This window comes from Callorhinchus milii, unplaced genomic scaffold (genome assembly GCF_018977255.1).
Source record: "Callorhinchus milii isolate IMCB2004 unplaced genomic scaffold, IMCB_Cmil_1.0 Scaffold23, whole genome shotgun sequence".
In the NCBI taxonomy this organism is placed as follows: domain Eukaryota; kingdom Metazoa; phylum Chordata; class Chondrichthyes; order Chimaeriformes; family Callorhinchidae; genus Callorhinchus; species Callorhinchus milii.
Window position 1 is genome coordinate 809933 of NW_024704764.1, and position 25456 is coordinate 835388.

The 25456-nt window shown below is 43.8% G+C and overlaps 1 protein-coding gene across 2 annotated transcripts in view; it reads right to left on the minus strand.

Moving 5' to 3' along the window:
* Positions 1–25456, minus strand: part of skap1 (src kinase associated phosphoprotein 1) — a 224681-nt gene that overhangs the window by 17048 nt on the left and 182177 nt on the right. For both annotated transcript variants that reach the window (XM_007904379.2, XM_007904380.2), the window contains one exon: positions 18389–18501. In XM_007904379.2, the coding sequence (XP_007902570.1) occupies positions 18389–18501 (113 nt within the window). The remainder of the gene's footprint in view (positions 1–18388; positions 18502–25456) is intronic.

A 25456-nucleotide genomic window follows, 5' to 3' on the forward strand; every position in this document is an offset into this window, starting at 1 on the left:
GGCAGGCAGGGCAGGGCAGGGCAGGGCAGGGCAGGGCAGGGCAGGGCAGGCAGGCAGGGCAGGCAGGGCAGGGCAGGGGCAGGGCAGGGCAGGGCAAGGCAGGGCAGGGCAAGGCAGGGCAGGGCAGGGCAGGGCAGGGCAGGGCAGGGCAGGGCAAGGCAGGGCAGGGCAGGGCAGGGCAGGCAGGGCAGGGCAGGGCAGGGCAGGGCAGGGCAGGCAGGGCAGGCAGGGCAGGCAGGGCAGGGCAGGCAGGCAGGGCAGGGCAGGGCAGGGCAAGGCAGGGCAGGGCAGGCAGGGCAGGGCAGGCAGGGCAGGGCAGGGCAGGGCAGGGCAGGGCAGGGCAGGGCAGGCAGGGCAGGGCAGGGCAGGGCAGGGCAGGGCAGGGCAGGCAGGCAGGGCAGGGCAGGGCAGGCAGGCAGGGCAGGGCAAGGCAGGGCAGGGCAAGGCAGGGCAGGGCAGGGCAGGGCAAGGCAGGGCAGGGCAAGGCAGGGCAGGGCAGGGCAGGGCAGGGCAGGCAGGGCAGGGCAAGGCAGGGCAGGGCAGCAGGGCAGGGCAGGGCAGGCAGGGCAAGGCAGGGCAGGGCAGGGCAAGGCAGGGCAGGCAGGGCAGGGCAGGGCAGGGCAGGGCAAGGCAGGGCAGGGCAGGCAGGGCAAGGCAGGGCAGGGCAGGCAGGGCAGGCAGGGCAGGGCAGGGCAGGGCAAGGCAGGGCAGGGCAGGGCAGGGCAAGGCAGGGCAGGGCAGGGCAAGGCAGGGCAGGCAGGGCAGGGCAGGGCAGGCAGGGCAGGCAGGGCAGGGCAAGGCAGGGCAGGGCAGGGCAGGGCCAGGCAGGCAGGGCAGGGCAGGGCAGGGCAAGGCAGGGCAGGGCAGCGCGGGGCAGGGCAGGGCAGGGCAGGGCAGGGCAGGGCAGGGCAGGCAGGGCAGGCAGGGCAGGGCAGGCAGGGCAGGGCAGGGCAAGGCGGGCAGGGCAAGCAGGGCAGGGCAGGGCAGGGCAGGGCAGGGCAGGGCAGGGCAAGGCAAGCAGGGCAGGGCAGGGCAAGGCAGGGCAGGGCAGGGCAAGGCAGGGCAGGGCAAGGCGGGCAGGGCAAGGCGGGCAGGGCAAGCAGGGCAGGGCCTTGAAGTGTGTCAGCAGTCCTTTCGTCCATTGAATTCCTTATTCAAGGCAGAGAATTGAGCTGTAATCTTATTGTGACGCAGTGTTTGATCTGATCCTCACTCAACCTTTTCCTTTTGTGCTCTCAAAGTGCTTTATTTCCTCGCCCCCACTTAACACTTCCTTTACACCTTCTCTATAGCACCCACCGCTTGTCCAGCTGAGCGACAGCATGTCCTTGTTTCTGTCCTTGTCAATGAGGAACTGACCACTGGGTGACCGGACAGCAGAGTTCACTCGTGATTCACTCGGCCCTCCCTGAGGGAAAGCTGCTGCTCTCTGCTCATCTCCAGTCCAATTTGGAGACTGAGATCGGGAGTGTCTGCAGCATTACTGGCACATCGTATAACAATAATAATCCTTGATTTGACATAGCACTTTGAGGATGTCTCAAAGAGCTTCACAGATGTTTACTGTAAAGTGTATGGACTGTGTATTTGTAAGCAAATACAGCAACAAATTTGCATACATCAATGTCCCACAAACAGCCGTAAATTGAATGACCAATTTTATCTGGAAGTTGTAACCTTTAACATCCACCTCGGGTGCAGGTCCAGCTCGGGTGCAGGTCCAGCTCGGGTGCAGGTCCAGCTCGGGTGCAAACCTTTAACTGTCCAGTGTCTTGGGACATCCTTCCGACGTGAAAGGCGCTGTATAAATGTAATTTTTTATTTTTATTTTTTTAGACGAGTCTAGCATCCTTGCCTCAACCGTCGTTCCTGACAACCTGTTCCAGCTGTTAATTATCCTCTGTGTCACAACCTATTCTATATAATGCACCTGTGCTGTCTGCTGCCCTGACTGAGACAAACTAAGGTAGCAGTGACCAGGAATTCAATCAGATTTTCCGGTCTGTCTGTGTGGCTGCATTGGACAGAGCTGAGAAAACAGGTTTACATCACACTTGACACAACAAGAACAGCTGCAATCCTCAGTCCACTTTTTTCCCCGAAAGTGTAAAACATTTGAAAGGGTAAATGGTATTTAACCTGCCGACTAATTGACAATATTTCCACTGTATCTTTGTTTGGTTTTAGAGAAGACCCAATCCCTCCAATAATGGCTCCCTTGGTGATGTTTCTAAGGCCATTCCGCTGCTCAGTATTGTGTTTCATCACCTCCACAGACAGATAGTCAAGATGATGTTTAGCCACAAACTACACTACTGACCGGAGAACCTCTCTAAATAGCCAACAGTATTATCTCGAATTACACCTCAAAACACAGATTATTGTCCTTCTCCCTCTGCGCTCAGACATCCCCCACCCCTCACCCCACACACAGAACCTCAGCACTCCAAATAGAATCATAAATTCATACAGCCATTTGGCCCATCGTGTCTGTGCTGACTCTTTATAAAGAGCTATCCAAATCAATCCCACTCCCCCGCTCTCTCCCCATATCCTTGCAAACTTGTCCTCCCCAAATAATTATCTACTTCTCTCGAATCGGCTTCCACCAGCCTTTCAGGCAATGCATTCCAGATCCCAAAAACTCGCTGTGTCAAAAGATTTCTCCTCCCCTCCCATTTCTTTTAACAACTATTTTAAATCGGTGTCCTCGGGTTAGTGGGAATAGTTTCTCCTGTTCACCCTATCGAATCCCCTCATCATTTTGAAAACTTCTATTAAGTCTCCTCTTAACCTCCTCTGCTCCAAGGAGAATAATCCGAGCATCTCTCTCCTGATAACTGAAGTCCCTCATTCCTGGTACCATCCTGGTCAATCTCCTTTGCACCCTCTCCAATGCCTTGATGTCCTTCCTAAAGTGTGGGGCCCAGAACTGAACACAGTCTCTCGCTGAGGCCTAACCAGCCTAACCATATCCAATTATTCTGAGGGATTCACTAGGCAAGATGCTAATTTGAGATATTTTAATTGTTTTACTTTCCTGCGCAAAGTCCTGTGATTCGGTGAATTTCTCCCCTTCTTTCCTGAAGACAATGCTGGGGTACAGTTTGCTTTCCTGTACCTCTGATTTGCCCACAAAATATACAGTCAATTCAATTTACAGTATATTCTATGAAGTGCTTTGAGACTTCCTAACAATGAGATAACTTCAACAACTTGCATTTATATAGCAGCCCTCATGCAGGGCAGCGTCCCAGAGCCCTTACGATGCTATATCAAAGACGCTATAAGACACTATATCAAATGCAACGATTATTATTACTATTGTTGTCCAGGTTACCAAATGTGTGGGCCTGCACATAGAGATGGTGGACTTTTTAGATCCTAAAGGAGATTCTGCATAATCCGAATTTTTACGCCAATAGTCTTAATGTTAAGGCCATAAGATGTTTTGGGGCTCTAGTTTACTAATCTCTGCTGCCCAGTGGCCAAAACAAAATGTACAATGGCTTTTATAACTGAATTGAATGTCCTCCTGCTCATCTTCAAATACCTCCACACCCTTGTCCTGTTCTAGCTCTGCAATCCTTCTCCTCCGCCCACTCCCCCACTCTGCTAATTCTGGCCTGTTTCATGTCCCCGACCCACTCCCTCACCATCGCTTTACCCTCATTCCCTGAAACTCTTTCCGAAATAGTTCTCTCTCCCTCTTGGCTTTCAAACTATCTAAAATCCTTTCTCTTCAACTGCTCCATCAATCACCGCTCCACTACGCCTAACTTGGGCTTCCACTCCACATTTTTAAAGCGGCCAAAGACATTCTCCGAGATGAGAGTTGCTGTACAAGTGCCTATTTTTGATGGAATGAATTTTCAAATTTTGAAACTGACACAAGTGCATAAAGTCTAACAGAGGGCTGTTTCCCCTCGTTAATAAACTTGGAACTGGGCAGAATCTCAGTTCAGTGGGTGAGGTTTCCTCTCTGGGAGGCAGAGAACTTCCTCCTTCCCTAAGTCCGCTGTGTAGCTGCAAACCTGACACCGTGGCCTGCTGTACTGGCATCGCTCCCTCAAATGAGACCGATCAGGAAGTACGGAGTTCCTTCCATTTGCCTGGAGACACCAGACAGGGGTGAAAGCTTGTGATTTCAACTCCAGTGTGTTTTCTGATACTGGATATCTTCTGCTACTTATTTAATAATAATAATAATAATCCTTGCATTTGATATAGCGCTTTTCACGTCGGGAGGACGTCCCAAAGCACTTCACAGAACACACTGTAAAGTGAATTCACTGTATATTTGTGGGCGAACGCGGCAGCCAATTGCGCACAGCAATGTCCCACAAACAGTCGTAGATTGAAAATGACCAATTTAATTAATGTTTTTGTCTTTTGGACGGATTATTATTAGGCTCTGTGTGGAGTAAGGAAACTCGCCAAAGGTTTTGCCCTGCTTTTTTATTTTTTATTTTTTAATTGGGGGAAGAAAGGAAAAATATACCTTTAATTTAATGTTCTACAATTAACAGGATGGGAGAAAGAACTCAGGAGTGATATAGAGCAGAATGGACAGAGAGGGAACTAAGGAACTAACTCAGAGCAAACTGCTCTCCCAGATCACAGCAAAATGTCTGTGCTTTCCAATCCATCTGACCAGGATTGCAGTGAGCTGGCAAGCAAATAAATACACCGAAAAGCCACTTTTATGACTGAGTGGGCCACCAGGGGTCACCACCACCCATCTTTTAGCAGATGGAAAGCACTCACTCTTGTTACAGCGACGTCCTCTAAGGCCTGCTGTGTCCTGGTCCCCAACACTGCCTTTACTTGGATGAATACTGTCCAGAGAATTTATTACTTTTAGCACAACAAATGTCATTTCTTTGTACTCTTTATTCAAATGGTGCGTTTGTTAAAGGGCCAGGCCTGGGTTTATGTTTTCTTTCCCACTGTGAGTTGTTTATCAGACTCTCCCTTTACTTTCGACTCTGCTGCTTGGAGCAGGGCGGGCATTTACTCTGCAGCATTATCTGGTGCTCCCCCACCCCAATAAATTAATAAAAACACATCAATGGCCTCTACCATCTGTTCTGCTATATTGTTTGTAAAAGAAGGCAATGGCAAGGCAACTGAGCCCACCCTTCGTTAGGCTGTCCCTTTGTAATATATGCTGCTGCTGTTTTTAAAGAGGCTCCACTATGCTAAAAATATAAAATCCCAGTTTATTGAATGCCTATCAATCTATTAAGTATATTTTATCCCTGACAATGGAAGTTTACAACGATTGCCTCAGTTACTCATCCTCTTGCACTTATGTGCCTTGGGTCAAGTTGCTCTACAGGACCCTCCTCCGGCGGTCACGCAGGGAAAAGTAATGAGTGTCCGTCTTGCTTTGAGGTTTCTTTAGTCTTTATCTGTAAAGGATGGAGTGTGAAAAATACAGACCCAAACCAGCGAAATCTTTCACACTCTCACACCCTCCAGCCTGGCTTCCCTGCGGCAGTTCACTAATTTATTCTCGGCATCCTCAACTTTTTAAAAAACTTGCAGCTCTTCCATTGGCCTCAGTTGGTAAAGTTTGTGTTTCAGGGGAATGCTAGATATAGGTTCGAAGGAGCGGGTTGAACAAAACTCCGCCTGGAGCCATAATACATGGAGTGTTTTAAAAGGGAATTAAAAAGGAGGACAATTAAAGTGTGGGGAGCAAGCAGGATATTGGGATTTTATTGGTTAATGTGGAGAAAAATACCAGCACAACAACAACTTGAATTTATATAATACCCTTCATGTAGAATATCATCTCAAAGTACTTCAGAATGCCAGGGTTCGATGCTGAGACAGGGAGGTGGGAAAGGGGGATGACCATAGACATGGTTTTAACAACAATAAAATTACATTTGTAAAGCGGCTTTCACGTTCGGAGGACATCCAAAGGTGCTGAACAGTCGGGGATCAGGACCCGAGTGTGGGGGGGGCAGGGTTGGGATGAGAGAGGGCAGAGAGGTTGGAGGGCGGCTGAAGGCACGGTCAAAAAGGAGGGTCTTGAGTAGTGCCTTAAAAGAGGCAAGAGAGGGAGCACACAAAGGGATTGTGGGATGGAGTTCCAAAGGGTTGGGGCAGAGAGGCTGAAAGCCCGGCCACCGATGGCAGGGTGGGTCGGGCAGCACCCTGACAGGATTTAGAGACAGATGGAGAGTGGGTGAGATGGCAGGACAGGGAAAAGAAGTTCCATGGTTCGTGGTGCATTAGCTGAAGGTGTGGCCACTAATGGTGGTGCAATGGGTCCAAGTTAGCTAAGTGAAAGGGGCAAGTAAGAGTTGGGGAAGAAGCTCTCATAGCAGGTCACACAGCTGACTGAGAGCCTGACTTTGGGGTGGGAAGCTGGAAAGGGTGAAAATGTGTCTGAAAGTGCAGTCGAACAGATAAAGCAGATTTGGAAGATGGGCATGGAGGGGGCAAGGCAGATGGACTTTGAGATTAGAGTTCCAGAGAGTGGGGCGAATGGCTGAAAGCTTGCCCACTGATGGCAGGTCGTTGCTATTGCAGTGTAATGGGATCTGTAAGTTGCCGACAAAATACAGTCGTTACACTGAAGTGAATCCTGTGAAGCGCTTTGAGACGCCCTCGACAATATGAAAAACGCTATATCAAATGCAATGATTTTATTATTATAATTCTAAAAACAGTAAATTGATATCTGATCTTACACAGAAACAAAACCCCTTGAAAAAGTGACTGCTTGGGAATTCCTTATCCAGTGGGTAAATGCACCACCAACTCAAGCTGAATAGTAATGCCAACTTTAAGAGGGAGCTGAGCGACAAAGGAAACCATTCATGTGGATTGAATGTCAGAAGTATTCATGGTATTTGTTCAACTTTGGAACAATCCATTGAACCTCAGTGTCTCTTCTGGTCATTACATTCCTATGTTGGGAGTCCCATAGCATAGTGTTAGCGCACTTGCCTCGCAAGCAAGAGGACCTAGGTTCGATTCCCAGGTACAGCGAAACCTTTAGCAAGTTTCCTTACTCCACACACCTGTTTACTAAGCAGTAAATAGGAACCCGGTTGTTAGTCGATTAGCAGATCGCTTTCCAGCCCTAATAATCCCTCCAAAATGAATAAATTTGCTCACTCAATCCATGATTGTTTGTGGGACACTGTTTTGCCTAATTGACTACCTCATTTCGCCTACAAAATACAGTTAATTAACTCTACAATATATTCTGTGCAGCTTTTAAGATGTGTCTCAATGACGTGATAAGGTCCTATATGAAATGCAAAGATTATTATTGTTATCATTATGTTCCAGTATAGTATTTATTCATGCCTGGGCCTAATTTAATCTCTAAAATACTTTAAGTTAGTTGATCTCAGGCAGATCAGGAGGAGTGCTGCAACGCTTATGAGATAGGAAAGGAGGCATAGGATAGGATAGGAAAATTCTAGCCATGATTTCTGCTCCTAATTGCTGCTGATTCCTAAGAAATTGCTGGACATTTTGGTTGAGGAGAGGATGAGGCTACAATGTTCCTCATCATTAAATAATCTGCAAACGCTCATAGTCTAACAAAAAAGAAAAGCTACTTGGGTGTGGCACTGGCAGCTTACCATTGCCTGTGGAATGGTACCCGGCACGAGCAAACAGCTTGGAGAGAAACGGGGAGAAAATTGGAAAAACTAAATTTGACAAATGAAATTCTCCAGGAAGAGAATGAAGCGATGGAGCCGAGTTCATTAGATGAGTGACTTGGAAGATAAATTTCATTTAGTGCAGGTGCCCCATTGTGAATCCGCTCTATCCATCTGCCCGATCAGTTCTTTCTACTATCTGAACTGACACACTGATTGATAATTTTGCCGTGCTGATGAGTTTTGAACTTTTGCTTCACCCACCTGGCTGCTCTCACTTCATACACCACTCGACAGCTCCTCTCTCAGGATGTTAAATTGGATGAAAGAGGCTTCCAGGACTAGGGAGCACATGACACCAATATCTTTAAAGCTTCACACAGGCCAAGAAGAAGATGGAGGGCAGAATGACTGTGATTGGTGTGAAACCCTGAGGCATGTGGCCCCATCCTGAAAGGCTGCTCTGTTTTATGTCTGCACATCTCAGTCTTCTGTGAAACAACACCATCCATTCAAAGAAGTTTTTTAAAAAATAATTCCAAAGTTGTTATTAATGAGTGTTTTTCTTTCATTTTGTTGATTTACAGCACACAAGTTTCCCCACAGTCAGTGACTGATCTCAGACCTTCTTACTCTGATCACTAAAGAAAATAATGGTGGGATTTCCCATTACAAAAGAAATAGTAAAAAGATCGCTATTTATTGTGAGGAGAATAAAACTGATCCCCTTACTCCGTTTTACTCCTATTTTCCCTCCTGCTCTCCTGAAGACGTGACTCTTGCTGAAGTGATGGTTCCCCGGATGTCAGACGCCCTCCAGTAACTTGCTGAAGTGGCCATTATTCATGCCTAAGTCTAAAGAGTGACTATTGGCAGGGTGTTCAACCAGGAAAAGAATCACAATCGAGCCTCCAACTCACCCAACGTTCACACAATGTACACTTTCCAGCAAGGATGGCAATCAGGAATGGGAATCCTGTGCTGTGTGGCTTTCAACCTTCCTACACCACGGATACTGAGAATAATTTACGCACTGAGGCATCAGGAAAGCCAACAGAACAAGTCACTTCAACATCAGAAATTTTGACATGAATTTTGTTGCAAAACAGGCCTTTTTCTACCTTTAATTTACTTATTTACAGATAATACTTTTGAAAAGCAAGACACATTACAATAATGAATGTATTATGCCTGATATGTAACGGATATCTGTGGTGTTTCGGCCTATATGTGAGGCTAATGGATGATACTATTACACACTCGGCCACAATGTATGAAAAGAAGACTGTGTTTGCCAGGTCATGCTGGAGGCTAGAATACACAGTAAAAGGGCAGAAAATGTCAGTAAGCATCAATGAGGTCATAGTCAAGTGTCGGAGAAAAGCTATAAGGCGCCATATAAATGTTCATGTTCACAGTTCATTTCTCAGGGTAAATTTACAACGATCATGTGGTCAAATTACAAGGAGCCTGAGGAAAGACAAATCACACCAGTCTCTCTCCAAACATGAGTGAGCTCTCACTAGCAAGCATCAAGTACTTTCTTAAAGGTCAAATCACCACATTGAAGAAATAATTTGTTAAAGGCATTCTCAAACATTTCTCACTTCCTCCTCCAATTTCTTTCCCTCCAATTTCCTCTCCTCCTCGCTTGAAGGTACTAACTAGTGCGGGTTAGAGCACTCGCTTTGCAAGTGAGAGACCTGAGTTCAATTCCAGGCAGAGGGCGAAACCTCGGGCAAGTTTCCTTACTCCACACAGAGCCTAATAATAATCCCTCCAAAACCCAAAACAATAATAAAATTGGTTATTTTCAATCTACGACTGTTTGTGGGACATTGCTGTGCGCAATTGGCTGCCGCGTTCGCCCACAAATATACAGTCAATTCACTTTACAGTCTATTCTGTGAAGCGCTTTGGGATGTCCTCCCGACGTAAAAAGCGCTATATCAAATGCAAGGATTATTATTATTATTCCTGCTCAAACAGACAACCCTTGTGACTCTGATCTGTGAGCATCGAGAGGCTATTCAATTGTACGTGGCATCACAGCTGGGCCCAATGTTGTCCTCAATGAAATTCACACACAGGCACAATCCAGCAAAGGGCACTGGATAGTGATCAGGATTAGGAAGACTGGCTGATCTTATCCCTTCCCAATCCAAGGGATTCTGTTGTCTAGTAACTTCCGCTAGTCCACAAATATCCGGTAAAGGGAGGTTTGTTTGACTGTGATGTAACCTATTATTAAATGGACGCTCACTGCCTATATTAACATAAGTGTATCAGCTTGGCTCAGTGGTAACTGATTCAGAAGGTTCCAGTTTAACTTCCTTGTCAGGACATGAACCCACATAGTCCAAGATGGCAACTCCAGCACAGTGCTGGTGGGGGGTGTTGCATTGTCGGAGGTGCCGTCCATCGGATGAGACGTTAAACCGAGGTCTTGTCTGCCTGGACAGATGGACGTTAAAGATCGTATGGCACTATTCGAGAAGAGAAAGAATTTCTCCCGGTGTCCTGGCCAACAATCCCCCAAATAAAATTGGTCATTTATTTCATGGCTGTTTGTGAGACACTGCAGTGTGCAATTGGACTGCTGTGTTTGCTGACAAAAACACAGTCAATCCGCTTCACTGAATCCTGTGAAGCATTTGTGAGACTTTCTTACGACTTGATAATGTGCTATACCTAATGCAATGATTATTATTATTAAAGAACAGTCAGTGCGTGAGATCACTCAGTGCCTGTTACCTCAGCAAGTCAGCAGTTTGAGAAATGGACGCACTCAATGTGAAGCAGAGGTGGAGTGAGGCCACCTGAAGTACAAGGTCATGCAATCCACCTTTGAACCTAACACACTACAACTGTACCCTTCAATATGAAAATAACTGGTCTTTAACACATCATAACCCCATGATCCATCCCAGCAAACTGGACTTAAAATAGCAGCTGCTGAACTGCTCATAATACAGATGATTTTATTTCTAAGATATTCAGTCTTTCAGCTATGATATTAATGCTCAGGGAGGGGTCCAAGGGTGGGGAAGGAAGGAAGGAAGGGAGGAAATGACAGACAGACAATGAGATCGTCTTTTCCTCTTCGATGGCATACAGGTCAGATGTGGCTCGTGTCTCACGATTGCTGGGAGCAGGAGACGGAAACTTCTGTTGTGTTCATCATAAATAAGTGCTCTAATTTGAATCCGTACCACATTTATTGCATTGTTGATATCTGAAAAGTTTTTTGTTTCAAGCATGAACAATGATTTCAGCATCAACAGTGTTTGAGGAAGATTGCAGACTCAATCTGTTTTACTTGGACTACTCTGGGTAAATGTCAAAAAAAATGAAATGCATGTTTTCTCAGACTGTTCAATAATACTTCACCGGGGAGCACTACACTGTGTTGATGTTACCCCAGACAGATTTTTGGAAGATTTATACAAGACAAACCTACTGGCAGCTTCTCACCTGACAGTACAGAATGTACACGTTGCATTTGTTGCTGGAGGAGCTGTTGCTTCAGGGGCTCTTGCTCTTAATGCAACATTGTCTGATGAACCCCGTTCCTCTCACTGATTTATTTTGCAATCCTCAAACTAATACAGTTCAGTGGTTAGAGCACCCGCCTTGCAAACAAGAGACCTGGGTTCAATTCCCGCTAGGGTGAAACTTTGGGCAAGTTTCCTTACTCCATACGCCTCTGTTTCCATAGCAGTAAGTAAGAGCCCAGTTGTTAGTCGATTGGTGGATCGCTTTTCTGGGGGTAATAATTTGTACGCCAAAAAATTATAATAAATTGCTCACTCAATCCACGTCTGTTTGTGGGACACTGCTGGGCACAATTGGCTGCCGCATTTCACCCACAAAATATACAGTCAATTCACTGTGAAGCGCTTTGAGATGTCTCGAAGACATGATAAGGTGCTATATCAAATGCAAGGATTATTATTATTGATAATACTTTCTGATATCCTTCACTTAACACTCACTGATACACCCCATTGTATCACTGATATAAGATTACAAATATAAACTTAGTTACTTAGGAGGACATCTCAAAGCATTTTACACAGCTGACTCGGAGCTTGGTGGGGTTGGGGAGCAAGAGAATATGGCCGAAAGTGCGGTTGAAAAGACCGATGTTACGGCAGATTATAATCAACACTCCTCACTGCAAAACCCTAATATACCCCACCCTCATCACAGTAGCGCTCACTGATCTACCTTGCACCTCTCAATGTGACTCCTGATGTACCTCTCACGGAATCATCCCACATCTATCCTGATATATCCTACAATCTGATATATCCCCCAATCTTCACTTCATGCTTTCCTATATAGCCTTCACCCCTCTGATTGTGAATGTGATTATACCCACACCTCCCACTGTGATATTCTCTACATCTCTTCATAAAACACTGATAAATCCTGAACCACTCACTGTAAAATTATAACTTTTGAAGTAGCTTTGTACGAGCCTTTAAAACAATTAAATCAATTAAATGATTTGAATGATTGAAACGTGAGCCGAGAGTACTGACTGGTCTTTGTGCACTTAACCAATTAACAGTCAATGGCTGAGTTGCAGCCTGTATAAAGCACAGTAAAGTTAAAACAGTTTGTTTAATTAGCACTCGCAAACTAAAGGTCACAACAAAGTGGGTTATATTTCTCGCATCTTCCTCACTTAGACACCAGCATCCTCCGTAAAATAACAGCATCGTTCATTTTTCCACTTGACCCACTCTGAATGGGAGTTATTTGAATTTTCTGTACAGACTGTCAGATTCAATCACTTGCCGGTGGACTTGGAGATAAAAACACCAGATGGGTGTTTTTTTTTTAATAGCACTTATTTTATATTCAGCTGCACAAAGTGATACAGAAACCAAAGCGCTGTCTAGGCATGTGTGTTACATTCTGTGACAATGAAAGATTAATTTGTCAATTAATTGAGATCAGATTGAAAATTTCCTTCCAAAATGAAATTACGATGCAGCTGGGTGAACAAGCCTTTAATCGACTTCTCAAACGTGTGCGCGTGAGAAGCGATTCTCCACTGTCGGTATATTTACCAACCTTGGTGATGTGAGCTTCTAATAGAAACAACACTCACCAGCAGAGAATAAGATTCACTGCACTCCTCACCCACTCCCCTCCACAAATGTGGTACCTCGAAATTGCCTCTTCTGATTTGTATGTGTGGATGTGCATGTGTAAGTACTTTTTTTTTAAACATTCTAGTGCAGAACCCCATCAGGTTTGGAAAGAGAGAGGTAGAAGACAAGTTAAATCAGGAAGTGGTTGACTGATGCCACACTTGAGTTTTAAAAGCAGCAGACTGAAGGAAAGACCAAGGGAAGAGAGAAGTCCTGTAGTCTTGAGATCTCAGGAAAGAATGAGTTAGAATAGGAGATTGTGCAAGTAGTTGCAATTTCACCACATTTGGATGCAGAGGAGGAATGCTGCTTGGGGGAATCATAGCATTAGCCTCAGTCGGGTTGATATAATATGTGCGTGTGCAATTTATGTGCTGCTCAATCTGTGTCCCTTTCTGGAATAATAATAATTCTTAAATTTGATATAGCACCTCATCCCAAAGACGTTTCGAGACGTCTCAAAGCGCTTCACAGAATATACTGTAAAGTGAATTGGTCTGGAGTGCACTGCCTGAAAGGGTGGTGGAAACAGATTCAAATACAACTGTCAAAAGGGAATTAGATAGGTACTTGAAAAGGAAAAATTTGCAGGCGTATGGGGAAAGAGTGGGGGAGTGAGTAGCTCTTCCAAAGGCACAATGGGCCAAATGGCCTCCTCTCTGCTGTAATATTCTATGATTCTATGAACTGACTGTATATTTAATGGTAAAACACAGCAGCCAATTGCACACAATAGTGTCCCACAAACAGTCGTGGATTGAGTGACCAATGTATTATTTTAAATTATAAATGTACATATATGTGTGTTTGTGGTGAGAGAACATGCCTGCGTATTGTATATTGATGCTTCATTGTCACAGAATAAGAAGAGCAATATCTCAGAGGGAACCTGATAGAGATAATACAAACCAGAAGCAATACTTTCAGATATACCAAGGAAGCAAGCGAGAAGGTGCAAGGTTAGAGGTTATTTTTGTTGTTGAGGTGACCATTAGAAATCACATAATGTAGTGTACCTAAACTTTGAAAAGGCCTTTGACAACATCCCACATTACAAACTGATGTCACTGGGCATCAATGATAAGAGATGGACATAGATTAGTATACGGCAATCCCATTATAGTACCCTATAATTTGTGGAGTCCTGTAGCTCAGTGGTTAGAGCACTCGCTTTGCAAGTGAGAGACCTGAGTTCAATTCCAGGCAGAGGGCCAAACCTTGGGCAAGTTTCCTTACTCCACACAGAGCCTAATAATAATCCCTCCAAAACCAAAAACAATAATAAATGAATCATTTTCAATCTACGACTGTTTGTGGGACATTGCTGTGCGCAATTGGCTGCCGCGTTCGCCCACAAATATACAGTCAATTCACTTTACAGTATGTTCTGTGAAGCGCTTTGGGACGTCCTCCTGACGTGAAAAGCGCTATATCAAATGCAAGGATTATTATTATTATTATTATTACCCTCTGCTGGCAAGTGTGGCTTCACCAATAATCCGATAGCGCTCGTGTGGTGTGGAAGTTCAGCCGTACAGAATCTTACAAATCATCTTACAAAGGAAGCTCATTCAGTACATACCATGGCTGATCATGAGCAAATTAAGTTGAAAAAGACTCAAGGATATTAGTTGACCTTTCATTCGCCATATCAAAAGAGTGTGACGGAGCAAACAACAGGATATTGGGCTATTTGCTGAATCAGTTGAGTCTAGATCACCTGAAGTCATGGTTAGCCGATACAGTGTTCTCTGATCAGTAACACCCGAAGTACTGAATACTTCTGGGGACTCTGACATAACTACCTACTGGTAATGCAGAAGAGAGCAATGAGGATGACCCCCCCAATTTGAGAGGGCTGAGATATGAGGAACAACTAGTTAAGCTATTTTCAGTCTTGAAAATAAGCATCTCAGAAGGGACTTCAAACAGGAAAATAAGATACTAGATGGGATTGAGAAAGTAAATCTAGAATAATGCTTCCAGATACGCCTAAACTAAAGGGGAAGAGGGCATAAATTATGATGTGTAATTTCAGAACAGACACCAGGAAGTATCTCTTCACACAGAGGATAATCAATGGCTGGAATTGTTTATCACGAAGGCTGGTTAATATATTTAAAAAGAGCTTGATGCCGTGAGTGCAACTGTGTTGTAGCAAGATGTTCACAGTGGGTAGCCTGGACATTCAGAACTTAACCAATATAAATTAATGAATTAATTATTTTCTCCCACAAAATATAAAGCCAATTCCCTTTACAGTAAATTCTATGAAGCGTGTTGAGGTGTCTCGAGGACACGATAAGGCGCTATATCAGATGTCAGGATTATTACTATTTTTCGCAACTGATCCGTACTTCCAAGAATCCAAAGTAGAATTGCGGTGGCCACTTAATTCTCGGTTTACATGTCCTCAAATTGCTTTGGGATTGTGTGGCAAAGAATGGATTTCCTGGGTCTATCGATTATATCTTATTGTGTGTAAAGCAACCAATGCAGGCTGAGTTACTGTAATGCTACAAGTCACCCTGCCCCCTCTCCCTTTCTGGCTCGCCTCATTAGTGCTACAAAAGCTTCAAAAACCTCTGCTATTCAAAAGGCCACAGATTAGTAGGACTTTTTTGTTTTACAGAAACATCCTGTCAGGTACGATCGATTTAGACACATAATGACCCAGCAAAAAGAGTAAGACAGTGTCATTCGCTGATCTTTTTCTTTATCCTCTCCTCGGATTACTTTTGACTAGAGCACAAACTGCTCTGACAATTCCTGGACAGGTGACCAGACCCTGGGCTCGCCATGACGAAAAACAGACCGGTGACTTGCCTCCCAAAGCTTTTGCTTGACTTGCCTGAGATAGGGAGCAGTGGGAAAATCACATCCACGTAGCAAGAAATTGAATTATATTCCTATAAGTTTTGCGATAAAAAACACTCATAAGATCGAGAATTAGATCATTCGTGGTTGTACACAGTGCTTTCTTTCTTAGCCTTCGATTTTCTCGTCTCCTCTAGTCAATGAGAGTGGGATGGGTACAGCATCACAGGTATCAGCCATCTTTGATACCTCACCTTGGTCATTCTCCAAGGAGGAACAGAGGAAGCGATGGCACACACTTTCCAGCAGGGGCCACTGGCTAGCAGTCCGCAGCACAAGTCCAGTTGACTTCTCTATGAATCAGTATGTAAAGGTGAAGAGAAAAGTGATAGCAGGGCAATGTCATTATAGTCTCAGCGTGAATATATACTCTATTCAGTCAGCAACATCACTGCCCAATATGAAACTGAGCCATACAAAACACAGGTTACAGGTTAAATCCTCGGTGCTCTTGGGCTTAGAAAGAAAGAAATTAGGTTCTCACTCTCGAATGCTGTCCTGTCTACTGGACAGTGCGAATGTATGAACCCTCGCTGAGGATAATGTAGGAATCAGCTGTGATGTGCCCGCGCTGACAGGCTCTGTCAGAATGGAGATCCCAGTAGGTTTCCACTTGCTGCAAAGCTGTATCCCAGCACGGGCCGCGGCCTTTCAGAAAGGGAGGGGAGGAAATTTGAGATGGGGAAACCTTCTTACCCTCACAGCCTCTCTGTACATCTCTCAAGGACAGAGTTTGAGAGCTCTTAATGCATCATGATTAGAGAGTGGAAATAAGTGGCTTGTTTACCATGTACGAAGAGCACAAGATCCATTGAGGTGTCAGTCTCCTGCACGGGTTAAAAACATGGCACTTCTTAACAGTCACCCATCATGATGGTGTATCTCTTTCACCGCTGTTCTGTCACTGGCTAATAGGCCAATCAATTCAAGCCTTTGTGCGGCACAGGTGACCTGGAGTTGAACCAGTGAATAATCGCCTGGAAACAGTAATATCCCAGCCGGTAACCAAGTAATTATTCACGGGCGTTGGGACTGGAACTACAGCTACAGCAAAGCAAAATGGGAGAAAGAATAATTTTCTCTCTCTAATGCTGAATGTTGTCGGAACATAATTTACCAGACGCCCAGATCCTTAAATCATTTCCTCATTGGCCCCATTTACTTATATTATATATAAGAATAGAGAATTTCTCTGTAATCAATTGCAATTATTTCTTGCTGAACGTCTGACAGCAACATCGGAATCATTAACCCTACGTTGTGCTGCCTGTGAATCGTCAGAATGGAGCACAGTGCCACTCATAGCCACACGGAGCACTGGGGATGGAGAAACACAGCAAATGCAATGAAACCAACAGAAAGTTAAAATGGTGTGAAATGTGGATAAAATGAAAACCTATAAGTATAAAATAAACACAGAACGCGATAGAACTTCACAGCAGAAAAATCAGCGCCCGAAAGTGAAGGGCAGACTAATCGTGATGCTTCATCCAATAAAGGATTCCAACTCGAACGGGAACCTCTTTCAGACACGACAGCAACAACTTGCATTTATACAGCACCCCTCACGCAGGGTAGTGTCCCAGAGCTACTGACTGGCCGTGGGATTTCCAGCAAGTTCTGGATTTATTTAAGTGCTGTATATTAGTTACAGGAAAGGGACATTGGGATATGTGGACCTTCTGATCCAGAACCAAAGCGCTCTGAGGCGCTATCCTGTGCGGAGGGCGCTGTATAAGTGCAAATTGTTGTTGTTGACGCCACCCACCCAAGCAAAGTTGCAGATTCATGACCACAGGATCAATATGGTAAAGACCCTTCAGACCATTTGATCACATCCTTCCAGAATACTCAGTTTACATTCTTCGCATCACAGCAACAAATAGATCTTTAATGAGTCCAGTGTTTTGGCCTCAGTCTCCTTTTCTATTAACCTATTCCATTCATTAATTATTGTCTGTGTAAAAAACAATGCAATCCTGTTTCAAAACACTTTAGACCTTAACATTCGCTGATCCAATTTCTAATTGGGAACTTGACTCTGGAATTCTTGACTCACATTCATGGCAGTCCTCTAGTGATAGACAAAATTGCTAAAAAAAATTGAAGTATTACTCTTTTGTGATAATGATAGATTGGTGTAAACCTACAAAGTTGTGTGCTTTCTTGATACATTCCTATGTTTGTTTGCTGCTTTGATTGAAACAACAAACTATATAATGGCAAACATTAGTAGTATTAGAGGCAAGAGAGGTGAGGAAGAGGGGGAGGAGAGGGGGAGAGGAGGGCGGGGAGAGAAGGGGGAAGAGAAGGGGAAGGAGGGCAGGGAGGAGAGGGAGGGAGGAGAGAGGGAGGAGAGGGGATGAGGGGTGGGGAGAAGAGCAGGGAGGGGGAAGAGTACCAGCTGAACATCTGGGTGAACATTTCTTTGTACCCTTTGAAATGACCAATATCAAAGCAGCATGCTCTGGGTGATGATGCCAGATCACCTGCCCTCTCTGTTTGACCTCAACTGAAGGTTGGATAGAACAAGAATATAAAAGGAGACTGTGAGTTGTGGATGCGATGGGTGGATTGAGCATCCGGTGTATATATATCACATTGGGCACTTCATTATAACAGAAGGGACTGAGAGGAATTGAAGAGACAGGTCAAGTTCCAAAGAAGTTGCTTGTGTTTATTCCTCATTACGATAAACAATTGGTGTCTTACCTTGCTCAGGATGTGGATCATGTCTCCCCGCTGAAACGACAGCTCGTCTGACCCCTCGCTAGCGCAATCCCACAGGCCTCGGTAGTAGTTTGCATAATTGGAGATGGGATTTCCTGTTTAAGAGGAGGTTGTAGCCGTTAGAACACTGATTTGCACTATTTACATGGCTTTTGTTAATTGAGCAATAATGCACAAGTGGTAAGTGGGAGTGTGGCAGGTTGGAACAGAAGTACACGTTGACTCACTTAAATCAGTCTGTCCTCGGTGACACCCAGCTGCACTCCCGTATGGCAATTATAGCCACTTAATCACATCTTAAATACAGGCGCTGTTGATGGGCAGAATTGCAAATACAATTTTGTCTGGATCAGTCAGTGGGGGAAGAAGAGAAAGCAGTCCCTAGAGTGAGAAAGATGTTCACTTCTTCATGGGAAAAAGCAATTCAGCATACGAGTAACCTTTGCAGGTTACTTTCATTCTCCTTCCTCTTTACATGCTAAAGTGTGGTCCTAGCTGGACATTTATTTCAGAAGTATATCTGTACACAGAGGGGAATCAAGCGGAATACTGGCAGGGGCAGTTGAGGCCAAAACACTGGATTCATTTAAGAAACAGCTTGATGCTGGAATGGGATAACAGTGGAATTAATATTCTGGAAAGATGGTCAGTTTTGTGCTGTAGGTCCATGTCTATTAGGAACTGGGTTAATATTGTTGAAGCTCATTTAATAGTGGTTCCTTACACAGCCATGAGAGAGAGAGAGAGAGAAACATGCGGTCTATTTCTTAGAGCGGTCTATTTCATTAATAATTCAGTTCAGCTTTTTAAATTATACATAAAATTAATTTGCAAATGTGTGTTCTTGCTACAGAGCAGTAACTAACATAAGTCAGCTTGGCAATGAGATGTACCACAAGGCTTCAGCTCATTGCTAAGACTCAGATGGCCCATAAGATACAGCACGGCACTGCGTTGATCCAAAGGCCCCTTCCTGAGAATGTTGAACCTATGTATGTATTATTCACTTGAGCAAAGAATCATGCAGTACAGAATGGCTGTAGTACTATTTTGCTGGCCTCCAAGGCAGATCCAGTGAAACCCTGGGCCTAAACAAGAAAAGTGACCCGCCAAAGGGTATTTCTCTTCCTCTCTTTCTCAATGGATGACTCTAAATGAGACTCGAGAAGGCGAGAGAGGCTCCGCAAGGCTCAGAAACGTTCATAAATTCCACTAAAACATCATTTCAAATAAAGATTGAATCCTAAGCTTTTTGTTCCTTGTATTGATCTCTCTCGCTCTCTCTCTCTCTCAGCAAAACTCCTTTTGAACTCTCCCTCACCTCCAAGAGGTTAATGCATTTGATTATAAGTCAAAATAAGTTTTCTGAATCTCGGAAGAGGAAGGATTATCCTAAACCAGGAGTATAGGCCAGATTATATTCAATCTTTTCTCACTGTAGCAACAATTTAGGGGACAGATAGAAATGATCTAGATGTCAGATGTTGAAAGGCATGGATAATGTTCATGTGACCAACTCATTTAATTGAAACCCTGATACCAGAACAGGGCAGAGTACAAAACATGACTAGCCTCAAGCAAGGCTGGAAATTGGAAGAGTACAATTCTGCAGAGCAGCAGATAGGCACAGCAAACTCCCTGGTACTTGTTAAACGTTTTGTCGTATGTCGCCTAACTCCTTTCATAAGGGAATGGTTGGAACATCTGGTTGAAGATGAGGTTAAAGGTTATTGGGGGTAAGTACTGATAAAGGTGATCAAATACTTCAAAGAACTCAATAGGCCAAGGCAATGAAAGACTAATATTTGAGGTTAATGTAGAGCTCTCAGTCAACTATTAAGGAAAGAGAGGGGGAGTTCAGGGAAAGATCACAAGATAATTTCGGATGAAGAAGGCCCATCCCTCCAGAATACCCACTCTACTGCTCTCCCACCACAGTATCAAGCTGCTTTTTAAATTACTCCAGTGTCCTGATCTTAACTACTCTTCCTCGTAACTTGTTCCAGTTGTTAATTACCTACTAAAGAAAAACATCCTGGTACTGGTCCTGAAACTGCTCTTTGCGACTCTAAACCTATGTCTTCTTGCTCTACTGTCTTGGTGATTCCTAAACTATTGTTCTGGGTTGTTTGACCTTTTTTTGAGGGAGTTTCTCCACTGGTGACTTACTTCTCAGAGGAGAAATCTACCAGCGTAAATGTATTGGAGAAGAGTAAACAAATGTACGCGTGCTGGAAGAGTCTCTTTTATGTTTTTATGATACACACTGGATCCTCCTGCAACACACACTATTGATGTGTCCCACACCTCTCACTGTAATAATAATAATAATAATAATAATCCTTGCATTTAATATAGCGCTTTTCACGTCGGGAGGACGTCCCAAAGAGCTTCACAGAACACACTGTAAAGTGAATTGACTGTATATTTGTGGGCGAACGCGGCAGCAAATTGCGCACAGCAATGTCCCACAAACAGTCGTAGATTGAAAATGACCAATTTATTATTGTTTTGGTTTTGGAGGGATTATTATTAGGCTCTGTGTGGAGTAAGGAAACTTGCCCAAGGTTTCGCCCTCTGCCTGGAATTGAACTCAGGTCTCTCACTTGCAAAGCGAGTGCTCTAACCACTGAACTACAGGACTCCAGTAACACTCTCACATACCCTGTACCTCTCTTCTTATTAAGATGATGACTAGTGTGGTACAGTTTCAGAAGTGCTGGAATCCTCTGGCACTGCGGATTGCCACTGTTCAGTAAGTGCTGAAAGGCTATTCAATAATTATGGATGAGAAAGGATTACAGCTGAGCCCCATCCTGTTCTCATCCTCTCTCTGTACACGCACAGAGTTTTCATCAGGATTACTAGGTATCGTGGGAACTCTTGCTGATTCACTCCCCTCCCAAACCGTCATTACACTTTACAGCACTTCCTTGAAGTGCTTTGAGACACTCTCCTGATTATATTTAATGCATAGATTATTATTTACCTACTAAACTGTATGGGCTGTTTGCTTCCAGTGGCTGGACTGGAGGTGCTCGCATATGTATAGCACAGGGTGAAATATTGGGCAAGTTTCCTTACTCCACAGACCTCTGTTGTTAGTCGATTGGCAGATCGTTTTTCCGGGGCTAATAAATCCTTCAAAAAAAAATTGGTCACTCAATCCATGACAGTCAATTCACTTTACAGTATATTCTGTGAAGCGCTTTGAGACATCTCGAAGACGTGATAAATGCTATATCAAATGCAAGTATTATTATTATGATGTATTAACCTCCGGGAATTCTCAGACTTGCCCACTGGCATCCCATTGCACTCTCTCCCAAGTCGTTCTGTACTTCCAGGAACCACAGTCACCAGAGACAAACTGATGAGATATCTGCGCTGGGTAGTAACTAATGGCCTCATCCTGTTATGTCTTGTATTGTAGAAAAATGTAATCTGATTGGAACTATGAACAAATTAAAATGTAATAGTAGCACGCAGTATAAAATCAAGACTTAGTTTATTCAGTGCACTTTGATAAAACACTAACAAAGGAGAGAAACAAGCAGAACAAAGGCACAAAAGTGGGATTTTCTTAGTTCGCCTGAGGGAAAAGATATCCTGATGCTTTGCTAGAATTCATATCACAATGAAAATCTTTGCAGAACAAACCTACTGAATATTTGAAACCAAATATATAACATTTCAGTTCCGAAATTCCGTTTCTTAACTCAATTTATTTTTCCCCAAGATTCTTTTTTTCTCATCTTTCTTGTACAAGAACAAATTATGAGATCTTTAGCCCGTTTGAACTTTATTTGCCATCATCCACAGACACGGGTATATCGCATTACCATAAAATGCTCATTTGTCTTACATTAACTTAAACAACTGACGTAAAAGCGATTAAGTAATCAGTGATACTGAGGGAAAAATGCCTTGCTCAGTCATTACAAGAGTATTATCCCAACTGTGAGGAGTCTGCTGACTGCCGACTCCCACTTGGCTTTCATGCCTTGTGAAATATTGGGCTTGCCTCAGGCTACAAGCACACAATACAAGAATTTTCTTTTTATGACTATCATGGCTAAAATCTATCATGAGAAATACAATTTTTTTTAATATGCAACTTTATCGACCTTGAAACAGCTATTAGANTTTTTTTGTGTAAGGCATAATAGATACTTGCAGTACAGCCGCAAAACACAGCACCAAAATGATTCTTTTTCTTTGCTGTGTCACTCTGAGTTTGCTCATTATAATTAGCTCACATTAACTTTCAGGTTGACGATTACCTAGACAAATGCTGGGCTCATAATTCTGAAGTACTGAAACCGAAAATTAAAAAAAAATCTTTGTATATGAGTCTGGAGACATTATGAAAGATACCAGTTTACTTTCCTATGACTAGGTTTGATGTAATCTGCCTCTCCTTCTTAACAAGATAAACAAGAGCTAACATATTCAACACTATCGTTTGATGCCATATAATTACCATATTGTTCGATGACTTGGAATGTACAGCTTCATGAGCCACTAAAGCCAGGTAATATAAATTTATAGAAATTACCATGTAATTTCCAGACAGAGTAACTACAGGACAATAGATGTCTGGCAATGAATTACGAGATAATACTTCAACTTAGTGGCTCTAATGATGCCGTAAAGCAGTGAGACGGAACCTGGGATATCTTGGGCACTGGCAGAGCCCAGATACTGATACCGTTTTTATATTACAAGTTTGCTAGCGGAGGCAAGCCCAGCAGTGCCGGCAACTCATGATGAAAAGCAGCTGAAGTTTCTGGTATTAAACTTACTGAACCTTTTCTGGTGTTTGATCTCCTGCTACCTGTTGCAGGAAGGAAAGGGTCAATGTCAAAGTAAAACAATACAATGAGGTTGCTCACATGCTTGTGAACACTGATATTCATTTGCTTGATGCATGCGTGGGATCTTTTAGAAAACAAAAAGCCTCCATCACTATTCCATAAATAATTGTAGTGGAACCAGGGAAAAAGGCTGGGAGAAAAGTCAGGGAATACTCCGATCTCTCACTTTGTACCACTTTGTTTCAGTGAACCGCATTTTTACCTTGACACTAACACTGTTTGATGGATGTTGTAAATGTACATGGAAATTCAGAACAAGTATTTAGACCATGTTATTAAATTATTCTATATTTTCTGTAAAGGTGTTGAAGTGCTTTTGTTTGTTCCAGTCAGTGTAAACCAGCCAATGAAGCTCATTACAGAATTGCATTTAGAATTGTACCCATGGATTTAATTCGGTTCAACAGGGATTATCTAACCTCCACTCGTGATGCAGACAGACAGCTCTATCTATCAACAGCAGATAGCTCTGCAGCAGTACTGACTGCTCGTCTGCTTATGGCATTTGATTGAGTGATATATCAATCCCTACAAATATGGATTTGCAGCTTACATTCCATTCGTTGATGAGGAACTGGGAATTTCTGTGGCTCCGTTGTATGTGGGAAGCTCAGCAGATAATGGAAATTTCAGGCTAAACTCAAAAGTTTTGAGAGATTGCTCTATTGATATGTGGACTTCATTGCCATGTTAGGAATCCAGGACTCACTCTGCTCGACATTATTAGAACATGAACAGAATGTTTGCTTTCTACAGGAAGAATAAGAGACCGGCCAGAACCTGAGCCTCAATCAGCGTTTCAGGAAGTGGCCAGGAATGGAGGGGACAGACTATAAAACCGGTGTGGTTTAATGTCTGAAGAACACTGATGTGTCCTTTTGAAATTCATTCTAGCCTTTCACAACATGCAAGATATAGATGTCTATCTCTAGATAGACATAGAAAATGAGGAAGACTTAGAACAAGACACTCGGTGTGAGAGAAAGATGAGGAGTGAAAGACAGAAAGAGGACTCAAGATTGAGCAAGTGAAAGATGGGAAGAATCATACACTCAAAATAAGATTATAGCCCTTGACAAAATGTGAGTAACACTGCCATAGACTCTCAAATGGATCACAGATGGAAACGTTTGCTGATGAGGAGGGAAAGAAAAAGTGACAGACACACTGTGTTGGTTAATTGGATACAGGAAGCAGATTGGGTGGTCAACGTTGGAAAGTTATTCCACCTCAGGACTTGTCGGGGCAGTGAACAGATCTCATCAGTCCAGCCCGGTGATCGTTTCTAGTGCCTGTATCAGCCCTGCACATCTGCTCCAACCTCAGGGCCTGAAATGTATCCCACCTTCGTGTAGAGCGAGAACTGAACGTACAAAGCCTACTAATCAAACTCACATTTGCCCAGCGAATAAAAGAAAATGTTTTTTTTTCAATGTATACTTTCAGTCAGGTCACCGAGCCTCAGATAAAAAGCACTCAGAGGCCACCACTTACATTCGCTAAAGCAGACCTCGATTCCCCAGATATTCACATTCCGACTCTCATGTTGTGGATCAGAGAGGTGCCAGAATTAGGCTGCGGGGAATGACTGCTACATCACACTGGCTAACATTAGCTTTGATTGTATTGGAACAGTGTACCTGTCACCTGAGAGGTCTATGCAGTCTATATTTTAGGGCGGGAAAAAAATCAGCTATAGTTCCTGCACTTCGCTATTGAGCAATATTCCTGGAAAGTGCGAATAGATGTTTGGTGAGGACGTGACTGAGTTCAGAGAAACAGGAGTAGGCCATTCAGCCCCTTGAGCCTGTTCCACCATTCTATAAAATCATGGCTGATCCATACCTCAACTCCAATTACCCGCCCTTGCTCCGCATCCCTCAATACCCTGACCTAACAAATAACTATCCACCTCAGTCTTGAAGATGTGAATGGATCCAGCATCCACAGCCTTTTGGGGGCAGGAGTTCCTGCTCAGCTAAGAACCCCACCCCCACTCAGCTATAATCTGGCTAGGCTGATATATTTGAGGGGAGTTCCGTCTGGACATAGATGATGCGTGATGGAAGCTGGTATTATAGGGGGCTTGGAGTTGAAATGCATCCACTCTTTCATTCCCAGATGCCAGGCTGGATTATTTAAGAGGATGGGAGTGAAAATACAGAAAAATCTG